This window comes from Carassius auratus, chromosome 42 (assembly GCF_003368295.1).
Source record: "Carassius auratus strain Wakin chromosome 42, ASM336829v1, whole genome shotgun sequence".
NCBI classification, from domain to species: Eukaryota; Metazoa; Chordata; class Actinopteri; order Cypriniformes; family Cyprinidae; genus Carassius; species Carassius auratus.
In genome coordinates this window covers 13587683-13611409 of record NC_039284.1, presented here as the reverse complement: position 1 = coordinate 13611409, position 23727 = coordinate 13587683, and the positions used below count along the sequence as shown (strand labels likewise).

At 35.8% G+C, this 23727-nt stretch overlaps 1 protein-coding gene across 2 annotated transcripts; it reads left to right on the top strand.

Annotated features, from left to right (window-relative positions):
* Positions 1–708: 708 nt before the first annotated feature.
* Positions 709–20469, top strand: LOC113060711 (transcription regulator protein BACH2-like). 2 transcript variants are annotated; one of them, XM_026229846.1, is made up of 5 exons: positions 709–913; positions 11801–12057; positions 14351–15802; positions 19322–19528; positions 19625–20050. In XM_026229846.1, the coding sequence occupies exons 2-5, from the start codon at positions 11815–11817 to the stop codon at positions 20048–20050; spliced, it is 2328 nt and encodes a 775-aa protein (XP_026085631.1). In that variant the 5' UTR covers positions 709–913; positions 11801–11814. The 2 variants fall into 2 exon arrangements, with proteins under 2 accessions (XP_026085631.1, XP_026085632.1); XM_026229847.1 differs by lacking the exon at positions 709–913 and having other exon boundaries at positions 11815–12057; positions 19625–20469.
* The last annotated feature ends 3258 nt before the right edge of the window (positions 20470–23727 follow it).

Below are 23727 nucleotides of genomic sequence, written 5' to 3'. Positions count from 1 at the left end.
ATTGTCACAGATTGAGTGCATGTGTTCCAACATATAATATTCATTTATCAGGCTTTTTCTTATTTATTCATATTTTAAAACATGAATAACTTACAGAATAATGTTTGTTACAGCTACAGTTTTACTTTCTTGCATAAGGTTTTAATAAAATTAATGCAAATAAATTATTTTAATAAAGTGTAATAAAATTAAATTATAAAAATAATTCAGAATTAGTTTAATAAACAACAAAATTAAAATGCTTATTTACTTTAATAACTTGCAATAGGTTTCTGCTACAGTTTTGCTTTGCTAAAATTAATTGATTTAAATGAGTTTTAATAAAATTAATGCAATTAATTCATAATTAATTTAAACATGGAAATAAACAAATTAAACTTAATGAATAATCTGCTAAACTGATTCAGTGTAATTTAATAAACGATGAACTACAAACCATTATTTATATGAAAACCTTACAACAGGTTGCTGCAGGCTTTCTTTCTTGCAAAAGGTTGGAAATGGATTTCAATGAATAATGCATTTTATACATTTTAAGTGATTAATTTACAGGTGTCAAGAAGTTAGTCCGTTAGACTCACAAATATGTGAAAACGTTGAATGGCTCGTGCTATTTTTCCACTTTTTTTTTTACTATGGGCTCATCGCCATGACGTCATTGCCCCAATGTCAACAATGTTGCAATTTAGAGGAGGCCCGTGCTGGAAATGCCACAATCAGCAAAGAGCAAAGCAAAAGCACGCGGTCTCGAATGTAACTCAACATAGACGAAGACTAAACACAGCGTTCCTCCGGCTTCAAAGAAACGAACAACCGTGCACGCTCCTCCAGCTGTTTGAGAAACGCGAAGAAAGAGACCATGTGAAAGCGTCTTTTGAAGAATATCTTCGTGCGGGAACGACTGAAAGTTTAGGTGAGTGACCAAGCCGACTGTGGTGCTGTTACAGTTTATGTGCGTCTAATTATTAAGAGTAGGTTGTTTGTGGTCCACGCATGCCTTGCGCACAGACAGAAAGCTTACGTCAACGGTTTTGGATGTACAGTCAGTCAGAGGAGCTGCACTGGCGACTTTAGGTCTGCAGGTTCGTGCTTCATACAGTCACTGGTAGCCTCCTGTAGATGTCAGGTACAATTATGGGCTGGACTGGATGCACTCTGACTGAGACAATGGGAAGCAGTGATTCTGCAAGACAGTGTTTCATGCGTTTTTGTGTAATATAATGTGTGTGCTCATCCCTGTCAAACTTCTATCTATCTATCTAGTAGTACTGCCATGCAAAGGCAAAATGAAAAAAAAAAAAACATTAATCCCAGGGTTATTATAGTTAACACACAAAAACTTTATTTAAAATAAAATTTACATCAACTTAAGTAAATATAATTTATATATATATATATATATATATATATATATATATATATATAACTTGTATAAAAAATATGTGTATGATGACTTTGGAGGAAGTAAAGCTGGTAATGGTCAACCGATAACCAAGCCTTTGGAACAACGAAAACATAAATCAATAAATAATAGACTAAAGTGTTTCTTAATGTTTCTTATTTTTGGAATTTTGGAATTCAAAGTAGGTATGTTGAAACATAAACATACTATAACATATTGTGTGTTAAACTGTGTTAAAAAACTGTGTGCAGCACTGTGTTGTAATGAAAGAAGTGTGAGAGGGCATTGGTTTTGTCATCGTGAATCTTTACTGTCAGACATGTCTAACACTTTAGAATATCTTATGAAATATCATCTTTATCCTATCTATTCCGTTACTGTTTATGAAACCAGTTGCGTTGCACCACAGATCCAGATTTGATGCGTTTTTGATTATTCAGTAAGGGTGAAGAAGATATGGTTAATGAGGGGATGAGTTGTTTGTAGTTTACATCCCGTGAGATGAGATGTTCACAGGTCTTTATGGTGCGGCATATAGAGTAGCTAATTCCCTGTGTTCATTGTAGAAATTCTTATCTGATTCGGGAAATTTTCAGACTGAATCCACCTTTAGCTTTCATCTTAATAAATATGCTCTCTCTTTGACACTTTTGAATGTCTTACCTGCATCTTTATTTAGAGCTGTGACCTTAGTGTGGTAATATCATGAGACATCTTGGTCTTAATGTGATAATGAGGTTGAACTGCACTGCATTACCAGTTACTGATGTTAAGTGCTCTCATGATCTTTATAACAGTAAAAGATTTGGCTTAGGGCTTGGATCTGTTTTATTGTTCATCCTTATTCTATACTCCCAAAAGTGTTTAGATGGGTCAAATCAATGGCCAGTGACTAATCAATGGTTCGTCTTTACTGTTGACTGTGCAGAAACCTCTCCTTAGTCATGTAACAGTAGTTTGTTCTTCTGATGAAAGCACAGCAGTTATGGGTTTCCCACTTATCGCTGGTTGAGAAACAGATGTTATTTGTCTTCTGCTTGTGTTTGCAACACATCAGTTTCTTCATTGGCGGAAAACTGCTTCTGTAATGAATTAGTTTGATAAAGCAAACTCAATTCCTGTTTTTTTTTTTTTTTCATGAAGTGCTTGAGTTACAATATATGTGACATTTAGTGTTCAGCAGTAGATAGAAGCTGAAATATTTGTCAGGTAGGAGCTTCTCTGTGCACAGGTCATCATCAGCATATTTTTAGACAAAAAAATCATAGCACTTTTTTTAGTGTAAAAAAAGTACAAGATGTGGTTGCTAGATTTGGTTACTGCCCATTTCAAAAACACCCACTTTCAGTAATAAATCTTTGAGAAGTTTGATCCCATTTTGTCCAATCACTTTGAAAATAAATTGCAAACCTTTCCTCAATCATGATTTGAGATATAATTCATATCTGTAGCATGAAGTTCACATTAATGCAATAAATAATCCTAAGTATGAGCATTAATAAGAGTGTTGCTTGCTACAAACACTAATAAGCCCAAAGACTGCACTGGTGTATGTGCAATGCATGTCAATTATATTGAGTCTCAACACCATTAAATCACTGACTGATGTGTTCAGAGTATTGTTTTTGTTCATTTAGTTTCAGTTTGGCTGAAACTAAATTGCGGGTATGATTTTTTTACCACTGTATTACTAAGTAATTTCTTTGCCTCCTCTGCACCCAAACATATTATGCTTGAAGCTAATAGTAAAGTATCAGGTTGTGATATAATGCATCTAAAGCCCACAGATGAGAGAAACAGAGCTGGAATGCACTTGGACACAGCTGTCATTTATTAACTACGTGGACTTCATGAACCCATTGAGTACTGGTTCACTTCCTGTTGGACGGCTAGAGTAGAGTTAGCCAGAGACATTGACACAATCCAAGATAATACAAACACAGCTAATGGGGCTATTCAAAGATTTTCTAATGGTGAAGGACATTTGTGTTTATATTACACAGAACAGACTGTTAAGGGAAATGTTGCTGTATCCTGAACCATCAAAATGTCACCTGCTCACGTACATAAATACACACACACACACACACACACACAAACACACATATATGTAAAATACATCATTTTATTTCTAAAATATATTGTATATGAATATAATGCTTATTATTTTCTACATTTGTTTTTAAAATAATTTGGATATTCAAATAATTTAAAATACAGAAGTGTGTTAATCTACAATATATATATTTTTTTATAAAGTTTATAAATATTTATGTACATTTATTAATGTATTAATAGTACACGAGTGACATTTTAGTAGTGCAGGATGAAGTTGCTTGAATCACTTTTCTTTACTTTTTTTTGCATATTTGACAAAAAAAAAGATTCCCAAGACAGTTCTATAGCTATGTTGCAATGCTTTTTATGAAATGATGCATATCTCAGCCATTACAGCTTCGGTCTGGAGATCCAAATATATAGCCTCAAGATGCATTCACAATGGAAGAGCTTGCTCAAATATCCAGCTACTCCCCATCTCATCTCTCTTATCCCTTTGAATATAAGTGTCACAATGCTTACTGCTGTGGTTTTTGTATTTTACCAGAATCTTTTGCTTTGACGGACAGATGAAAGAGGAGCTGTGACTCTTCTCTTCTTTGAAGTAGGCCATCAGCTGACTTAGGTAAAAGTAACACAGCTGAATATGAATGCAGGAAACCAGCTGCATCGTAAGCTATAAATGTGTAGGAATTTCAGTATGACATGTGGGTTACATTTAACCCTGATAAACTCTTTGGTCACGCTCTCTATGTCATGTGCGGTTCATGCCGTTATTTCTAGTTTTCATAGTAGTTCAGGTACAAATGTAGTGTAGTGCAGTAGTGTGGGTGTAGTCACAGCTAAAGGACATTGAAAGGACAGTAGTTCACCCAAAAATGAAAATATGTTAAAAACAAATTTACTCACCCTCAGGCCATCAAAGATGTAAATAAGTTTGTTTCTTCATCAGAACAAATTTGGAATAATCACCTGTGGGTCCTCTGCACTGAACGGGTGCCGTCAAATCAGAATGAGCTTAAAATAAAATTAATTGATCCACAAGACTCCAGTCCATCAGTTAATGTCTTGTAAAGTAGAATGCTGTGTGTTTGTAAGAAACAAATCCATCAAGATGTTTTATGTTTGAAACATTACTTCTGGTCCATAATCTATAATAATGCTTCCTTCAATGAAAAAAAATCCATTACTTGTTGTCCGCTTACATCGAAATCCACTGACACATCTGTTTATCTGACATGATCTGTCTTTTGCTTGTCTTTGACTGTTTTTGCTTGTAAACGGTGCTTGATCTGTGCAGATTTCTCTCTTGATTCAGACAAGACAACTTTTTCTATTGAAAGCAATATTATGGATTGAGAAGGATCCACTGGTGAGCAAATGATGTAAATGCTAAATTTCTCCAATTCTGTTCTGATGAAGAAACAAATCCATCTACATTTTGGATAGCCTGAATTCATTTAAGCACAACTTGCCACTGTATCGAAAAATCATCAACCAGAACTGGAATAATCTATTTCATAACGTGAATCTGATCTGATCTTTGCATTGACTGACTGCATGTGTGTGGTCCAGTTCTGCTCTCACTGCATACAGATGAAACATACCTCAGGCGAGATGTGATGTCAGTGTTTCAGCTGAAATAAGAGAGGTATAGACAACATCCTAGAAAATGGAGTGACCGGAAAGAAAGGTCATTCCCAGTGGATTGAAATACCTGTGTTTATTTTAGGAGAGATCTAATGAAATGACAACAGTGAACTTCAGCTAAACTTCAGGGCGGTGATTCTAAATGTCACTGTGATATTGTTTTCCACAGTTTAAGGAGTCTTGAAAAGCAAGACTGTGCCATGAATTGTAATTATAACTGGGAATTTCTCATAAATCAAGTCCTTAATTAATCAACCTGTTTTGTCTAATTAGCAGTCTAAGCGAAAAAGGAAATGCATCAGGAGACAATAAATTTTTAGGACACTAACATGCTTATGGTATTATACTTGTAAACATTTCTACCTTGTCAAATGTCCTTCGTTATAACAGAAAGAGATCTTACCACAAAAATAAATGAGAAGAGATGATGCCAACCCCTCAGAGGACCTCAGATGATGCTAGCCTTGAAACAACATTTTGCTATGTTTGATTGCATCATATAATAATTGATGTTAATAATCTTCATCGTCTGTTTGATTTACATTTTTTATTTTTCCATACATTTCTGTCATATGCACATAAATTACAGTCACCACTGATAAGCTACTACTAATTATTATAGAAGCGTAATTTTCTGTAAAGTTTCTTTGCAATGATTTGAATCATAAAAAGCACTAAACAAATAATTCAAGTTCATAAACTTGAATTGAATTGAAATGTTTCAGAGATGTTCTTTAGCATTTCTCAACAGTTTGTTGTCCTGGCATGCCTTCGCACAAGTCTAGGTTGTCTTACATGGATAAAAAGTAGTAAACTGTCTTCAAATGTGTGTTTATGCTCTTCATCAGATTTGTAGAACATGGTGAAATTTTAATAAGCGCACAAACCTTTCAGCATTTGCCTTTTTTTGCATTCCTTCTTTTTGATGTTTTGCAATCGGTTTATGAGATCACAGCAGAATGAAATCTTCAAAGCTTTTCAGAATTTCCTAGTTGATTATGTTAATAGTTTCTTCCAAGCTATTTGAGCCCATGGTACTTGTGTGATATTCATTTGAAATTCATGATATTTTACTGTAGGGAGGAAATCAGGTGCAACCTGCTGCCTGAACCGTCAGTCACCCTCAGTTGGTTACTGCCTCCCATGCTGGCCTCAATTACCATCTGTTTAGAAAGGATGTCCAGACCTTGGTCATGCTGACATCTCGTCTACACTGTATGCAAGCAACATGACGTGACAAAATTAGCATGCTCCAGTTTTAATCAAGAAAGCTGTATAGACCACAAAAGTGTGAAAAGCAAAACTGCAATGTGCAGACAGTGTAGGCAGCTTTGTTGATTATATCGGGACTGTTCTAGTTTTGTTGTGTTTTCAGGAATTTCTAATAGTGTAGATAAGTTACAAAAGGCAATGAGAAAAAGAGTTCAGCTTTTTAATCTCATTTCAAAAGCTGATCTGTGCTTATAGGCAAAATAAATGTAGGCATAACAGTGTCAATATTGCAATGCTTTAATTTTTGTGTGTGTGTGATATTTAAATAGTGGCTTTCAATTTATGCTTCAATAGCAAAACATATTTTGCATTTAAATTTTACATTAAATCTGCATTAAATCTCCTTTAGCAAATTGCTTCAGTATTAATTTTCATCAGTTTTCTTGTAGAAAACAAAAAACAATCAGAAGTTTAGGGTCATTAAGAATTTCTTTTTTAAATAAATTATTAGTATTATTCCTATAGGTATTAGTACTTTAGTTTTATTTAATCATTGAATGGATCAAAAGACTAAATGATGTTATAGACATTTATGTTACCAAACATTTCTGTCAAATAAATGCTGTTCTTTTCTATTAATCAAAGAATCCTGGCGGAAAAAAAGCATGTTGAGAAACAAATCAGCATAAAAAAAAATCAAATGATTTCTGAAGGATTGTGTGACAGTACTGGCTTCTGAAAATTCAGCTTTGCGTTAGAGGAATAAATTACATTTTAAAATATATTTAAATAGAAAACAGTAATTTTGTTTTGCAATAATAAAATGTAATTATATTTCATAATATTTCTGCTTTTACTTTTGATCAAATGCAGCCTTGGTGAGCAAGAAAACATTTTCACTAGCATTTAATCTAACAGTTTATCTAATGTACTAATTATTTATGCCAAATTAACTGTAATTCACAGTCCCTTGTGATTTTTAGTCTAAAATATCCATGATCTAAGTTTTTAATGACTCGTTCATGACCATCTGCTAATTGTATTATGTACCGCTTGTATTGAAGTATGTTTATCCAGCTCATTGCAAGCTTCTAAGTATATTTATAGCCTGCTTGCTGTGTTTTTTTTTTGTTTTTTTTTCATGGTTGCCTCTGCCCATATTAAAGACAGTTATGAGTCACTTCTCACTTCAGTCTGGGAAACCATGACTCATTCAAGATCTGTTTCAGCAACCAATGCCCAAAATACTCTGGCATGGAGTCACCCCATCTTTAAGTTGGAAAGCCTGCTTAGGAATGCCCTGATTGACTTGAGGAGTGGAATTTCAGCTGTTTATCTCACACCTGTTTTTTGTTTTTTTTGAATAAGCAACAGTAATTTGTAGAACTAAATTAACTGGCACAACTGCATTTACTCCTGAAGGACTTTGCCATTCTATTTCTATATTACAAAGGGAACTGAAGCAAGCTAGATGTGAATGCATTGTGGGACATTTCCCATGAAGTGGCAAAAAATAGCTTGCTTTTTTCAAAGAGATCCATTCTTTCAAACACCATTTGTTCACATCCTTTATACTGGCATGTGAATATGACAGTAACCCTCTGAATAAGAGACAGCTAACCTTATTTTGAGCACAATAGTTCATTGTTGAAACTATTGATGTCATTGTTGAATTTTCCAGCTGGAAAATCCCCCCAAGATGAGCTCTTATCTTAGTTGTGTTGGGTCATTCTGTTTAGTTGTGTCTGGTTTTTCTCCTGACATGCAGTCTCAAGCAGCCACGTCCCGCAACACAAAGTGTGAGCTCATGCAATCTGCAGATAGTGGTTCGCTTATATATTTCACAAGGATATGCACAATGATTCATCAAATGTTCTCACAACCAGAGCATCAGACAGGCATAGAGTTCATGTGTAGGTCAATGACCGTTACATTGGTGTGGTGCATGGTTAACAAATCTAATGTACTTAATTTGTAATACGTTTTATATCGATGTTATTATATAATATTTACTGTATATATAAAAAGTGAGAGAGCGTAATATTTAAATCTTTAAATGTATTCTTTTATTGGAGACATTTGTACATGCATATATTCATTTATACATAGATATATTTGTATATATTCTGAATTTTTTTTATGTTTATTCTAAACAAACACTCTTGTTTATGTTTATGGAAAACTAAACCAGCAGAAATTAATGCATTAAATAATTAATTAAGGTAAACTTAAAAACATAAAATAATTAATGTAATGTATAATAAAAAATCAGTTTAGGACTAAATGTTTTTTTGTTTTTATAAAAGTGATGATTTAAAAAAAAAAAAAGAAAGAATTGTATTTGTTTTATCAAGTCATACATTCCTGTATTTATGTTTGATTCTTTCTTTCCTCCTTTGTTCATTGGTCAAGTTTTATAGTAAGTTGCTTTGGATAAAAGTTTCTAAAAACATTTTATCATATTATTTTAGTTATTAGCTAATAATTTCTCCTTTTTACCTTGTTAAACCATCTCATTTCAGCTTGTTTTAAAATACAGCATACTGTGATTCTCAGAAAGCTCTTCAGTGGTTGTGACTGAAAGAAGAGCTGCTGTAATCAGGTCAGGATGAAATTAGGCCAGGCTTCTCTTGGTGGTCATAACGGCCATATTACCCCCTGAAGTAGGAGGCCTTGAGTTATATGTACTTTTTAATAATTGTCTTGGTGATTGTGTGGAAAATGGGGTCACCACACTTGTGCTGTGTTATCAACTGTTTAATGTTTGTCCATGTGGGATCTAACGGACTTCTTTACTTGAACTTAACTTTTGTTGAGTTTAAATGGAAACCCTAAAGTAAAAATCACAATTACAACTGCTCTCTGAACCAACTTTGAAGGGATACTTCACTCAAAAATAAAAATTCTGTCTTCATTTACACCAATGATCCTCAAATCTGGCTCGCGAGATCCACTTTCCTGCAGAGTTTAGCTCTAACCCTGATCATACAAACCTCAGTCTGCTAATCAATGTCTTTAGGATCATTAGAAAATCACAGGTAGGTTTGTTTGATTAGGATTGGAGCTAAACTCCGCAGTAAAGTGGATCTCGCGAGCCAGATTTGAGGATCACTCATTTACACAGTTGTAATTTACAAACAACTTGAGGGTGAGTAACTGAATTTCCATTATTGGGTGAACAATCCCTTTTAGCATTGAACTTTAACTTGTTCCATTTGTGTTTTGTGGTACTTACAGAAAATGTAAAATTGAGAAAAAAAAATTGTGCTGAAATGAAATCTCTTTGTAATAAATTAAATTAAACTTAACTATCCAGAATTTTATGTATACGCAGTTTATCTGACTTTGTTCCTAGAGTGTGTACATGCTCATTTCCATCAAAGGAGTTTTCGCTCTTGCATTTGAATCCATATTGCTGTTGACAGTGGATCTAGGTCGGGGAATTAGGGGCTTAATAAATTAGGGAGACTGCTGGGTTGGTCAACATCGTGGGCATTTTAACAAATGCTTTCTAATTATATTTCCATTCAGTCCTGGAGGAGCAGAATCCGAATAGGCTAGTACTGTACCACGTTTGTTTCCACAGCAACCGGTTAAGCCTAGTTTTGCACTTGAATGAGTTTTTAGTGGACCACTTTTCTCAGAATAATTTGTCTTTTAATAACCCCTTTTCATTGTACTGCTTGTGCAATACACAATACTTCGAGCAGCATTGTAACGATGCTTATCTGCATCATGGTCATGGTTGTCTGACAGAGTCATGCATCAGTGTTGATGATGAAACATGCTGTAATTCCCTCTGTTTATGTGCATGGTATTTTTCTTTTTCAGAGCGCCATCTCTGAATGAATTGTCATACTGGTGATATCTCATTAGTGTGCGTAGAGCGAGCGAGTGACAGCTGCTATCAGACATTTCTCTGTTATGTGCTTTATTGGGAGATGTGTTAATGATTCACAAGCTGATGCTAAGATAACCAAAGCCAAGATGCTGAAATGCCATTTGTTAGAGTGAGCAATTGCTATTCAGCAGCAAATCTTTACTAGAATGGTTCAAAATAATTGGAGCTCTTACTAGGTCCTCCTTTCAGCTTTTCACTGCCTCTAGGAATGAACATAAAAAAGTGTGATAATAGAGTAGAAACTACCATATTTTCTGGACTATAAGTCGCACTTTATTTCATAGTTTGGCTGGTCCTGCGACTTATAGTCAGGTGCAACTTATTTATTAAAATTAATTTGACATGAACCAAGAGAAATGAACTAAGAGACCTGAACCAAGAGAAAACATTACCTTCTCCAGCCGCCAGAGGGCGCTCTATGCTGCTCAGTTCTCCTGCAGTCTACACTGAAGACATAGAGCGCCCTCTCGCGGCTGTAGACGGTAATGTTTTCTCTTGCTTCTAAATAAATGCAACTTATAGTCCAGTGCAACGTATTGATGTTTTTTTCCTCATCATGACGTATATTTGGACTTATGCGACTTATACTAAGGTGCGACTTATAGTCCGAAAAATACGGTACTTGTTTTGTTGTAGAAGTAGACGTGAGGGATAATGCACAGTCAACCAATTATTCCTGCAAAATAAACCTGGATCAGGTCTTCTGTCATCCTCAAGAAATGTATTTTGAAGTAATGAATATAAATATGACCACTTGTAAAAAAAATAAAAAAAAGTGGTTATTTGTGTTATTGTATTATATTACTTGTTGACCTCTGCTTAGAAGAAATATTCTTGTGTTTATTACATGGATTACAAATCTATGAATATAGTTTTTTAACATATTTGGCTAAAATCTAAAGGTTTATGCTTACTGTATAATCTTCAATAATGTAAAACATTCTATTCACACGTAGTGCAGTTTTATATTGTCTTGTTTGTAGATTAACTTCTGCTTAGAAAAATAGACCACTATCAATGTCCTAATATTACAATATTAATCTAGATAATTTTATTAATCTGCCACATTACTCTTAATTTATTCTTGCAAACTAGGCTCCTACTCTTTTGCCTTTATTGTGGTCATGCAGAGCCATCGTTGTGTACTATTGTACTATTATACACTCCATTTTTTACGGTTGCCAACATGTTTTTGGCTTTCTATATTAAGCAACTGCCCTGAATTTGAACTTGCTTGTTTTGAGACCATTACCTTTGACATACTAACACTTTTGCTGTTTATGTGTGACAACAGCCTCTTTGAAACTCCACTAGTGTCATTTTGGAAATTCAGATATCAAAATCCTAATCATTAGTCCAAAGTTAGTTTAAAGCTGACACATGCTGCTAATTGGCCATCAGCTCATCTGTGCGAGCAATTGTGACTGAGACATCAGCAATTGTGCAGTTTTCCATTATTGGTTTTGAAGAACTGCCATTGAGATGGATAGCATATATGTTTTTTTTCTAGCTTTCACATGTGCAGTAAATATTTAATAAAATGTGGAGCAGTCATGTCATGTCACTTTTATCCACAGGCTCGGAGTAAGGAATGTCTACGGAGGAGAAGCCTGAAGCTCCCATGTATGTCTATGAGTCGACGGTGCATTGTGCCAACATCCTCCTGTGCCTGAATGAACAGCGGAAGCAGGACGTCCTGTGTGATGTGACAGTGTTAGTTGAGGGGAGGGAGATCCGTGCCCACAGGGCAGTGCTGGCAGCTTGTAGTCAGTATTTCTCCCTGCTGCTCAGGGGCCAGACGGAACATGAGCCGCTCATCAACCTGCCACAGAAGGTGAGTGTCCTCATTTGGCAGAAGTACAGATTCAGCATACATTAACACCCTGCGAAGATACACCTGAATGACCTGCACTGAAAACCTCACAAATATCCCAACGGTGCTAGATTAGGTTAACTATGAGATCTATGAAATCCTTTATTTTTTGAAGATGACTGCATATAAACATCTTTATTGTCATTTCTTTGTTAATTCATTTAGTTTGTCAGGACTACTTTTATATTTTTGTGGATAAGGTCATTGATCAGACAAGTTATTGCAGAGATAATTATGCCTGCCTTGAAAATTAAAAGCTGTGATTTCAACAGAGAATACATTTTATGGTTTGCATTATTTGTGATTGCGTTTAGAGTGAATGTTGTGTACCATGTCATGAAAAATACTGTGTAAATTGAAGAATGTCTGAAATAGTCATTTGAAAATGTCTTGACATTTCTGTAGTGAATATACAATCACTATCTTTGATCTTTGATATATATATAACTGTATCAACTTAGTTTCCTTTTAGGAATATTGTTTTCTAACATCAAGAAATGTTTTTCTTTGTGTACTGATAGATAGACCAGTCCAACAGGAATGTGTCAGTGAAGAAAACATGTTCATCGTCTGCAGCTTTGAGTTGGCTTAATTGCTTATGTTGTTTACCAGGACTGTTACCTCTCAGAACTTCATTCAGCTTGAATGAAGAATGATTTATTTATGGCTGAGCTTTTGTGTTGTAATACTTTAGGTGCTTTGCGAACTCAAGGCAAGCTCAAACTTATATTACAATATCCCAGATATGTCAGAAGCCCCCTTTTGCCTCTGTTTATATATTAATTATCCTTCATCTTCAAAACACTTAATGTCAAATTGTATTCTACAATGACCGGGAAATTGGCTTCATATCTCATTCTCTCCTCAGAGCCATGCTGAGCTGCTTTATAGTGTGGAGTCTCTGCTTTCTGCTTTGTGTGTTAGTGTGTGTGTGTGTTTGTGTGTGTGTGTGTTTGTGTGTGTGTGTGTCCCTGCCCGCTGCCCTCATTAGGATTGCTGGTTATAACATTAAAAGAGTCTCATATGGTGCTTGGCTTCCATAAAGACATGCTTCTGCAGGCGGCAGCTGCTGATGCCAGCTGAAAATAGATCCACAGAATGCTCAGCAACACCCCCCACCCACCCCACCCCAAAGCTTTTCTATTTATTAGCATCTCTGGGAAGACGGACTGAATGTCTGGGAGAGCTGTATTTTCAGCAGGATGACTTTCTATTTTAGAGATGATGTTCTTGGTGTGGTTGCACTGCCCCAAGCATTCATGGATCCCTGCGAGAGCGATAGTGATTGAAAGGGATGAGAGGGGTTGGTTTATTTTAGTTCCTGACACTCTGCAGCTCACTTAATTTTATTACTTCACATAAAGCCTTGTAAGACCTTTATAGGAAGCTCAGATACTTTGTAGCATAGACGCAGTTATGATTTTAAATGTGATTTGATGATGATCTGATTATTCTCCGTCACTTGTGGTCACAGTTTCTACAACAATATAAAGCAGCTGTTTTCGAGATTAATAATTATTAGAAATGTTTCTTGAGCACCAAATCACAATATTAGAATGATTTCTGAAGGATCATGTGAGACTGAAGGCTGAAAATTAAGCTTAGCCATCACTGGAATGAACTGCATTTTAATATATATTAAATTAGAAAACATATATTTTAAATTTTAAGAATTCACAATATTTTTACTGTATTGTTGATTTAAAAAAATGCAACCTTGGTAAGCATAAAATAGTTATCTCAGAAACGTTTTAACAACTTCACTCCAAACTTTTGAACAGTTGTGTGTGTGTCTATATATCATTCAATATTTAAGTAATTTTTGTATGCTCCGCTCTACCCTTTGTCATCATCTAACACTTAATCTTTACAAAATGTGTATAATTTAATAAAACTGTAACGTAATCGTTAGCAAAGATCAAAATAAACATCAGTTTTTCATACTGTAGAATGTCATAACTACATTCAATTATGTTTGAATTATTTTCATTCTTTTTTTCTTTTATATGTTTTTAGACAAAGTATTTTCAGATTTTAATGTCTACCATTAATTAGAAATATCAGTGCATCACTATTATTTAAGTCTTAAAGGTACAGTAGTAAACAGACTTTTTTAAAGAAGGTAGAAAATGAGTTGAAACCTTGAGTAACAATATAAGTGCTGTTTGGGAAAACAAATAAAACTTCACAAAAGTGCCGCTGAAAATAACACCGATGACCCTGGAATGTCAGCTTGTTTTGTTTTCTTTCTTAGATCACGGAGAAAGGCTTTGCTCCACTGTTGCAGTTTGCTTACACAGCCAAGCTGCTTCTCAACAGGGACAACATCCACGATGTTATGTGTTGTGCAGAACTCCTGGGAATGCACAACCTCGAAGACTCCTGCTTCCGCTTCCTACAGGCCCAGATGAAAAGTGAGGTTCCTGGCATGCACACCAGCAAGAATCCCCTTTCACCTCAGACCCTGGTTCAGAAGCATCCCGATAATGGGTCAGTGGACCCGAAGGTACGGTTGAGTGTTTCCAAACCACCAATGTTCGGATCAAGCCTGCACCCTGAAAATTATCAATTAAAAGTCACCAACAACCTGCATCAATCAGACCAACCTCCAGATTTTGACATCCCTCATTATCCCAAATATAGAAAGTACCATCAGGTTCTTGCAAAGCGCACCGCAACCACCTCCTCACACAGCAGTACCTCAAGCTTACACGGATCCCTGCAGGATACCGTCACCAGCAGCGATGCCCAGGGCCTTGATCTTTCCAAGGTCAAAGCAGAACCAGCAAGTGGGGAAGACTGTGTGCCACTGGATTTGTCAGAGTTGGAGCAGGACAGTCTGGTCAGGGGTAAAGGGAATGAGATGGAGATGGAAATGGAGTTTGAAGGAAGACAACTTAGTTCAACACCCATGGAATTGCCTGTGAGCAAACATTCACCAGTGTGCCTGCGCTCCCTTGTTAAAAAAGAAGCCACGTCTTCGGATCATTGTCTTAGCAGTGATCTGCAACTCACCAGCAGAACCTCTCCCCTTCAAGAACAAGTTGCTCCAAATCAGGCCTTCATTGGGGGACTTGAAGTGACATCCTCAAAGAAGGCTGAGAAATTAACTGATGGCGTGTCGCTCAAGTCACTTTCCTTTGAGATGATCTGCTCTCAAGAATCTGAACAGGAGAGCGACAGAAGAAGTGTCATCTTCTCCTCTCAAGCCCCCTACCATCTGGCGGCACCCGTTCACTCTTATCCGGGTGAGAGCTGTTTGGGCCAGGAGACTCCGGAGGACTTATGGGCAGGTTCCAGCCAGTCATTCCCCTGCTCCCAAGCACTGTCCCCAACTTCTGTCACTCAAGAACCCGCATTGCCCTACCGCCGTCGGCCAAAGAGCAGCTGTCCGGTGCCCATTAAGATGTGTCCCCGTTCATCTCATACCGAGAGCCACATCAGAACCTCCAGCTCTTGCTCTTCCTACTCCTACGCTGAGGATGGCAGTGGAGGATCTCCCTCCAGCCTGCCACAGTTTGAGCTCTCTACCTCTCCTTGTTCCACCATGGCAAGATGCCTGGTCCTTGAACACCAGGAGCATAGCATGTCGGGGCCACCAAAGATTAAGTTCGAGAAGTCCTACGACACTAATTCCAGTGATGAATCTGGATCTTTTTCTGATGGAGATAGCGAATCCTTTCCCTCCAAAGAGCTCAGTCAAGAGGTTGGTGTACGTTTGGAAATATTAGTTTTGGTCTAATGCACTAATATTTAGGATTATTTGGAATAATTGTTGCACATTCTGTGTTCAAAGTAAATAGCAAAGTGGAAATTAAAGCTTGAAGTGTAATGCTGAAATTGAGACATGGCTTAGTGCAATTATCAAATCACATAAATATAAGAGCTGCATGTTCACGATGGTTGCATGGCTTTTGGCTTTCATGGCTCCCTTTGTTTTTTCCACCAAAAATCAAACCTCAATGTTTTGAAAATGTAAAATTTAGAAATTGAGACAGCAAAATGTTTTATTAGTATTTATTACATGTACAGTCGTAATGTAAAATAAAATTATTATACTTTTTCTTTAATAATACAGATTTTTATTTTTATTTTTCAGTTAAGTATTGCAATAGTAATATTCCTCGCCAAAATGGGCATCCCTGCATGCAGGCACAACAAACCAGGAACCCCCTTTTTTTTATCAGACTATATCATGATCACAATTTTTATCATAATAATCACAAGTTCATTTTTCTGTTGCCTAAATAGTGCAGCCCTATTGGAGTGGTTAGCACACATATGCTGTTCAAATCCAAAAGAAAAGAAAAATCCACATAAATAATTATGAAAAAAATAAAAATTACAAAACATTCCCACATCCGATTCCTGAGCTTCTGAGATTAAGCATCAAGAATCAACTTGGCTAACGCTGGAGGGGTGCCATGGCAATAAGCTCTGAGCCATTCTTGTTTCTAAGGTCCCAATGACATAATTGCTCCTCCTCCTGACAACAGACACATTGCAAGTTCAAGAATCTGTGTATGATCATTTGTGCTCTGATTTAGTCGTTTGATTTTTGATGACCCAGTTGAGTAAGTTGTTGTCTATTCAAGTGACTACAAAGATTAAGTGTTTTTTTTTTTGTTTTTTTGTTTTTTGTTTTTTTGTGGAATTCTTAAAGTTTTGAAAGCGGCATAAAAACCCAGATATTTCACAGCAGCTTTATGAAACTGATAGCTTCTACAATATGATTGAATGATCTTCCTTCTACATTGCTTTAAAATAGAGGATATATGTGCGCACCTATGACCAAACTTTAGTTCTGTGTATGTATGTATATATATATATATAAACAAGATAAACTGACTTGAAGCTACACTGAACAAGATAAGACTTGTTTTCATAGATTGTATCTTGAATATAAATAGAATCTCTCTTTAATTTTTTATTTTAACTTCTTTGTACTTCAAAAATGAAAAGAAAAAAAATCTCCAAGTAGGTTAAAATGTACTCTTATTAAAGATTAAAGAAAAAGCATTCTCTGAAAACAATATCTTCTGGAGTTTTGTTTCTTAAAGTGATAGTTCACCCAAAAATCGTCACTGTCAATTTGTTCCAAACCTGTATGGATTTCTTTCTTCCAAGCAGTTTTTTTAGTCCCCACTCTAGAACACGAAAGAATATATTTTGAAGAATGTGGTACTCAAAACTGGTTAAAATAAAAATACTGTAGTATTTACATTAACATTTAATCATTTAGAAGATACTTTTATCCAAAGCGACTTACAAATGAGAAAAATAGAAGCAATCAGACCAACAAGAGAACAGTATACAAGTACCATGCCGAGTCTCAGTTAGTCTAGTACAGAACACGTAGCCAGGTGTTGTTGTTTTTTTTAAAGAATATAATAGACAAGAAAAGAAAAGAAAAGGTAAGTGCTAGTACTAGTTGGTACCTTTTTTAGGTAACTTCCCATACTGTTGAAACTCTTACAGGTTTGGACATCATGAGGGTGAGTAATATTGACAGAATTTTGGGGTGAACTATCCCTTTAAGTACGTTTATCTAATTTCAGGTGGTTTTAGATATTAACTAGAAAACTGTTTATAATGATTTTCAGTGAAAATAGATGTTAACTATTTAATGAACATTATGGCAGAAAAAAATAGAGCCATGGTATTTAGATGGTACTTCAAAGTATCCAAAGCACTATGGTAATACCATGCTATTTTATTATTAGTCACAAATTAAAGAAAAAAATAGGTTATGACAAAATGTTAAATTTGACCCAATAAAGTGTAGAAATCGCTGCAGAAACGATCTTTCTATAGCCGTCTTTATTCTGCCCTTCACTCTGCCGGAGTTTAAAGCTCCCAGCTGCAGGTCCCCAGACAGAAGTGGGGCACCGGCCCCCAGGCTGCCATCTGATAATGGGCCACTTCACCTCACTGGCTAACAGATGAGCCCTACTTCATTGTATGAGTGCTTTCTCCCAAAAACCACCTGACTTCAGAAAGAAGGAGAGGAGAAAACGTGCCTGTGCAGCTGGAAGCCTAATCTGTCATTCTAGCCTTATTACAGAGCTCTCTGTAGTAGAGCGGTTAAATATAGACCTCCATTTTACACAGACTGAGCAGTGGCACAAGGACACAGAAGAGAGAGGGAGTATTCGTCATGGTGATCACTGTGACCAACTCCCTCAGCAGAGTTTTGAGTCAGGTTTCATCTTTGTCATTGCATAGAAATGAAATTTCAGTCGCTCTATTTGCAGAATATGTAATTGAACCATAATGTGTAGCTTATTACAATCACATATTACCAACCCACATAAAATCCTTCAGCACATATTAAAGAACAAAATGTAGACTCAGTGGCTTGCCGGAAAGGAAATTTATATATGAATTAATCATAAAGCATTTAATTATTAAACATCATTATTTAAAATAACTATTTTCTATTTTAATATTTTTTAAGATATTATTTAATCCTGTGATGGCAAAGCTGAATTTTTTAGCAGCCATTACTGTATACTCTAGTCTTCAGTGTCACATGATCCTTCAGAAATGATTATTATCATCAATGTTGAAAACAGTGTAACTGCTTAATATTTTGTCTGGATTCCTTGTTGAATATATAGTTCAAAAGAAAAGCATTTATTTGGAAAATAATATTTTGAAACATCATGAATGTCTTTGCTCTCAGAGTATCCTTGTTGAATAAAAGTGATCATTGTTAATATAAAATAGTAGTGATAAGATAAAAAATTGAGACAGAATGACTGATCTGATACTGAATCATTTTATCATTTAATAGCATTTATATGAAGTCTATCAAGAATTTACACACACACACACACACACAGAGAGAGAGACACACATATATACATATATATATATATATATGTATATGTATGTATGTATGTATGTATGTATGTACGTATGTATGTATGTATGTATGTATGTACATGTGTATACAAGTTTATTTTCCACTGCCTTTATTATCAGTGCTCTGGATGCAAATAAATAAAACATTTCATACAAGTTAGATGGCAGTGTCATCTAGTGGTGAAGCACTATAAATTCTGTGAAGAAACTGTCAAATTTTCTATATATATATATATATATATATATAATTATTATATATTTTTTGTTGCCGTTTTTTTTTATTTGATGTTTCTTCCAGTATAAAGTGTTGCATGCTGTAAAATATACATCTTAACCATAATGTGCTGTACACTTGCAGATCAAACTGCCTTTCTCAATAGACCATATCACAGAGCTTCCACGCAATGACTTTCAGCTGATGATTAAGATGCATACACTGACCTCAGATCAGCTAGACTTCATCCACAACTTGAGACGCCGCAGTAAAAACCGCATCGCAGCTCAGCGCTGCAGGAAAAGAAAACTGGACTGCATCCAGAACCTGGAGCGTGAGATTCACAAACTGGTAGGCCACGACCAACGAACTAAGAGCGTTTGCTTGCATAAGAATCTAGATTGTTCTATACCACCTTCATTATAGCATCTGTTTCTCCTCCATTAGGTCTGTGAGAGACAGAAGCTCCTAACTGAACGCAGCCAGTTGAAGACCTGCATGGGGGAGCTGTGGGAGAACTTCTCCTTTTTGTCTCAGGAGGTCTGCAGGGAAGAACAATGGAGTCCAGAACAGTCTCGGTCTCTGTATAATCTACACCCAGAACCAGTTTCATCCAGTCCAACCGATACAGACCTTAGAATCTCTCCCAATCCCACCAGTATAGACGTTACTCTCACCTCACACAACAGCGTGGTGTTGTCTCCAGGCTTAACTGGCTGCCAGGCCGTAGCCGAACCGCCAGCACACTTACACCTAAGAGTCACTTCTGAGAGGTCAGAACCTTCCCACGTGGGCAGCTCAAGTGTGACAACTGATTTCTGCCAGGAAATGACAGAGAAGTGTACGACAGAAGAGCTGCCCGAGAGAAACTAAGTCTGGTCAATTGCATTGTTATCTGTTATTATGACAATTGGTTCTGTGTTCAAATGTTACTTTTTTCCCACTACGTTAAAGGACTGTTCTGTCGTTATCTTCATGGTGCATCACCTGATGTGTTTTGTTCGTGTGCGCATATGGATTTGTTCTATGATGATGCTAAAATCATTTCATTTTGAACAGTACCTTCATTTTTTTCATATTAATTTTATGCTATCTAGTTCTCATATTTATCTCAGGAATTTCTGATTTTTGGCACAACTTTAAATCAAGCAGCATATGCAAATGTGACATTGAGTGTTTGAAAGTGTTTTGTATCTTTTGTGCATCAAAGCATTCCTAACAAAATAGAATGATGGAGAAAACTAAACAGCTGCTCACCCCAATTTGCAAAAAGCCAAACAATCTGTTTGTCAGCATGGAGAAATCAACATCTGATCATCTCTTTCTAAACTAGCATAATGGAGAGCTCTTCTACAGAATAGATGATGAAGCAGTGACGATTAGCCTGCATGTTCCCTCAAATATTTTGTGATGAAGCATCATTTGATATGGAAGCAATTTTCTACAGAAGTTCGGTTTTCTAGACTTTTCAAATGATTGATCAGGGAGGTCTGTTGTATAAAACTCCCCAAGCAAACTTCTGACTTTCAGTTATTCTGACGTTCATTTTGGCAGCTCACACTTAGATCTCTCAGATCTGATTTGATTCCTTCAGGGGGTTATGCACATGATCATTTTACTGCAGTCAGAAATCAAAGCAAATCAATATTATTGATTTTTTTAATGGGTGGGTTGCAGTCCTTTATCATTTTTAAAATGTTAATAAGTGTGTATACTTGTCCATAGTCCACTTTCAGTGTTTCATTAGTTCAATGGTCATAACAAGTTCTCAATTCACTGCTTCCTTCAGTTCGGTGTAATTTTCGCTAGTCTTATAACACTTTTTACATGTTTGATTTAATAACGGGGTGAAAAATCAAGCCTTAAGGTAACAAGAGTTGAAAAAGCTTAATGCTGCATTTCTATTTTTGTTTCTAATGTTGTGTTTTAAGCTACCGTGTGTAAGAGCCACTCACATCTGCTTCGTCACAATACTGAAGTTCAAAGCAGAGATGGGGTATATGTTTTCATGTTTTAATTAATTTAGTCTGTTTACTTTAAATTATTGTGAACTGCACGGTTTAAGATTTAAGGCATGATTAAGCTTTGTTTAATATTTGGTTTTACCAAACCGTTTGGGAATCTGATTAAACATTGATTGAGCAAAATCAATCAGAAAAGCTTTGGCCTTAAAAAAAAAAATTGCATATAGTCATCTTGGTTAATTTGTGCACCATAAAAGAGGATTCTCAAATAATTGACTGTCAGGACATCAGATATGTCCTCATGATGTTTATAGAGTCTTCAGCAGGGGCGGAGCCAGAAGATGTAAACATTCGGGGCTTAGCCCAAACCTAGGGGGCTGCAGGGGTGTACTCCGCAGGGGAGATTTTTTTTCCCCCATTTATGTCAGCTAAATGCACTATTTTTCAGGCTGTTTGAGATAACAGAATGCCTAAAAATCTATACACTATCTGGGAAAATGATGGTTACTCAGAAAAAAAAAAAAAAATATTCACCCAGTAGAGCCTACAAACTATTTTGTATTTAATTGTTCTCCAGCTATATTTCTCAATTAATCTATCTTCTTATCCCACTAATGTGCCTGAGAACAGTTGTAAAACATGCCCTGAAATAACTTAGCATTTGATACATTGGGATATATTGCTTTTGAATCTCTCTCTGGCCGGTGAGGTTTGCTGTTACGAGTTCCTTTTTAAAAAAAATTGTTATGTCCATAATGTTAATTTCAGGCGGTTAGTCAGTGAGCTCGCTACGACTGCGGTGAAATAAAAAGCCCACCAGCCCCTAATGACAACGACGAAGAAGATGATTTATATTCTTCTTCGTTAGTTTTTATTGGCAGTTGCCAAACAAGCGAAGTGATGCGTGATGCTTTACCGTCCGCCACAACGCACAGTAATAGAGCTTTTGTTTCTTTTTTTTGCCGCTCCAGTCTGAGAGACTGAGAGGAAATGAAACAAAGTTGAAATTATTTTAAAAAAGCTAAAAGATTCGGGGCTTTTGCCAAAACATTCGGGGCTTAAGCCCCATTAGCCACCCCCCCGCTCCGCCCCTGGTCTTCAGAATTCTGTGCATAATCTGAATTTGTATTCTAATGAGTATGGATTTGGATAAATCAATTAATCATACCTTTGTTATATGATGCACCACAGTTGTGATATGAATATTATGATAAGGGGCAAAATTAATATTGATTATTAGTTTACAATGCAGTAGGGAGAGTTTTGAGATCCACCGAGCTACCTGTAAAATCGATATACCTCTCATCACGGACAAGGTCTGTAGCAGAACTGGTTTACAACCTTTTTAAAAGTTGTTTTACAATCATTTATTTTATGTAGATTTTGTATGTATTGTACATATTCTGTTAATAGGTATTTGTGGAATTCTTTGAAAATGATTGTTTCATTTTCTTTTGTTAATTAAATCTCAAAAAGTTGTGACCTCAATGTTCATAATCTGTATTTGTTTCATTCTTGAACGTGTCCACATTGAATTTGTCTACTAGGATATTAAATAAATTGCCAAGCATGTTTTATGCAGATTGAATGCGTTTTGCATCATTTGCTCTGAGGAGTTTAAAATAGGCACGATCTGTATTCACCCTGAATTCAAACACAAACCCTTTTGGAAATGAGAAAACTTTTATTTTCTTCTGAATTTGATGTAAGAGTCCATCAGCTTGCATCACATTTTATGGATGCAAGCGAAATGATTTTAAAATATTATTTTTTGCCAGCTGTCGAAAGGTCTGAAGTTTTTATAAATATGCACAGATGTCTTTGTACAGTTTCTTAGAGAGCTCAACGCGCTGCAAATTATAAAAGCACCTGCAAATAAAGAAAACAACTTAATCAATTAGACAACAAACACACTGCGAATACTCACAATAGAAGCAAATGAAAAAAATGCACTACAAATACAATTATTGTGTGCATTTTCATTTTCTTTATTTGTTTTCTTGTGTGCATTTGTTGCACCTGCTGTCAAACTGATGAAGAGGGGTGTTTTTTTTGCTGTTGCTTTATTTGCGTATGTTTTCTGAAGTTGCAACGCATTAAGCTCTCTCAGCCACCATACCTTTGGCTTCCATAATTGGACATGGAAAAACGGTATAACATGATTTACTGGTAAATTAAGGTGCTTAGAATAAAAAATGAACAGTACAAAACAGCACAACTTATACCACGTTGAAACTGTGTTAAACCAGTGCTATCCTGCAGAGCATTTGTCGCTGATATCTCCATTCATTTCTGCTCATGAACGGCCTGTTACATTCCTGTTGTCCTTCTGCGCTTCTTAATTTCACTTTTTCATGATGGAAGAGATATCCAAGAATACACTCTGTAAAAAAAAAAAAAGAGGACATTTTTCATATCAGTAAACAAATTTGGCACACATCTGAGAAATAACAATCACCAGTAAGTATCTATTTTTAGTATTTATTATATATAAAATCTAAAACATAAACACTCATTAATATAAACAAAATTTTGCTATTAATATTTATTATAATTAATAAATAATGTTGAATGTAACAGGCGGAA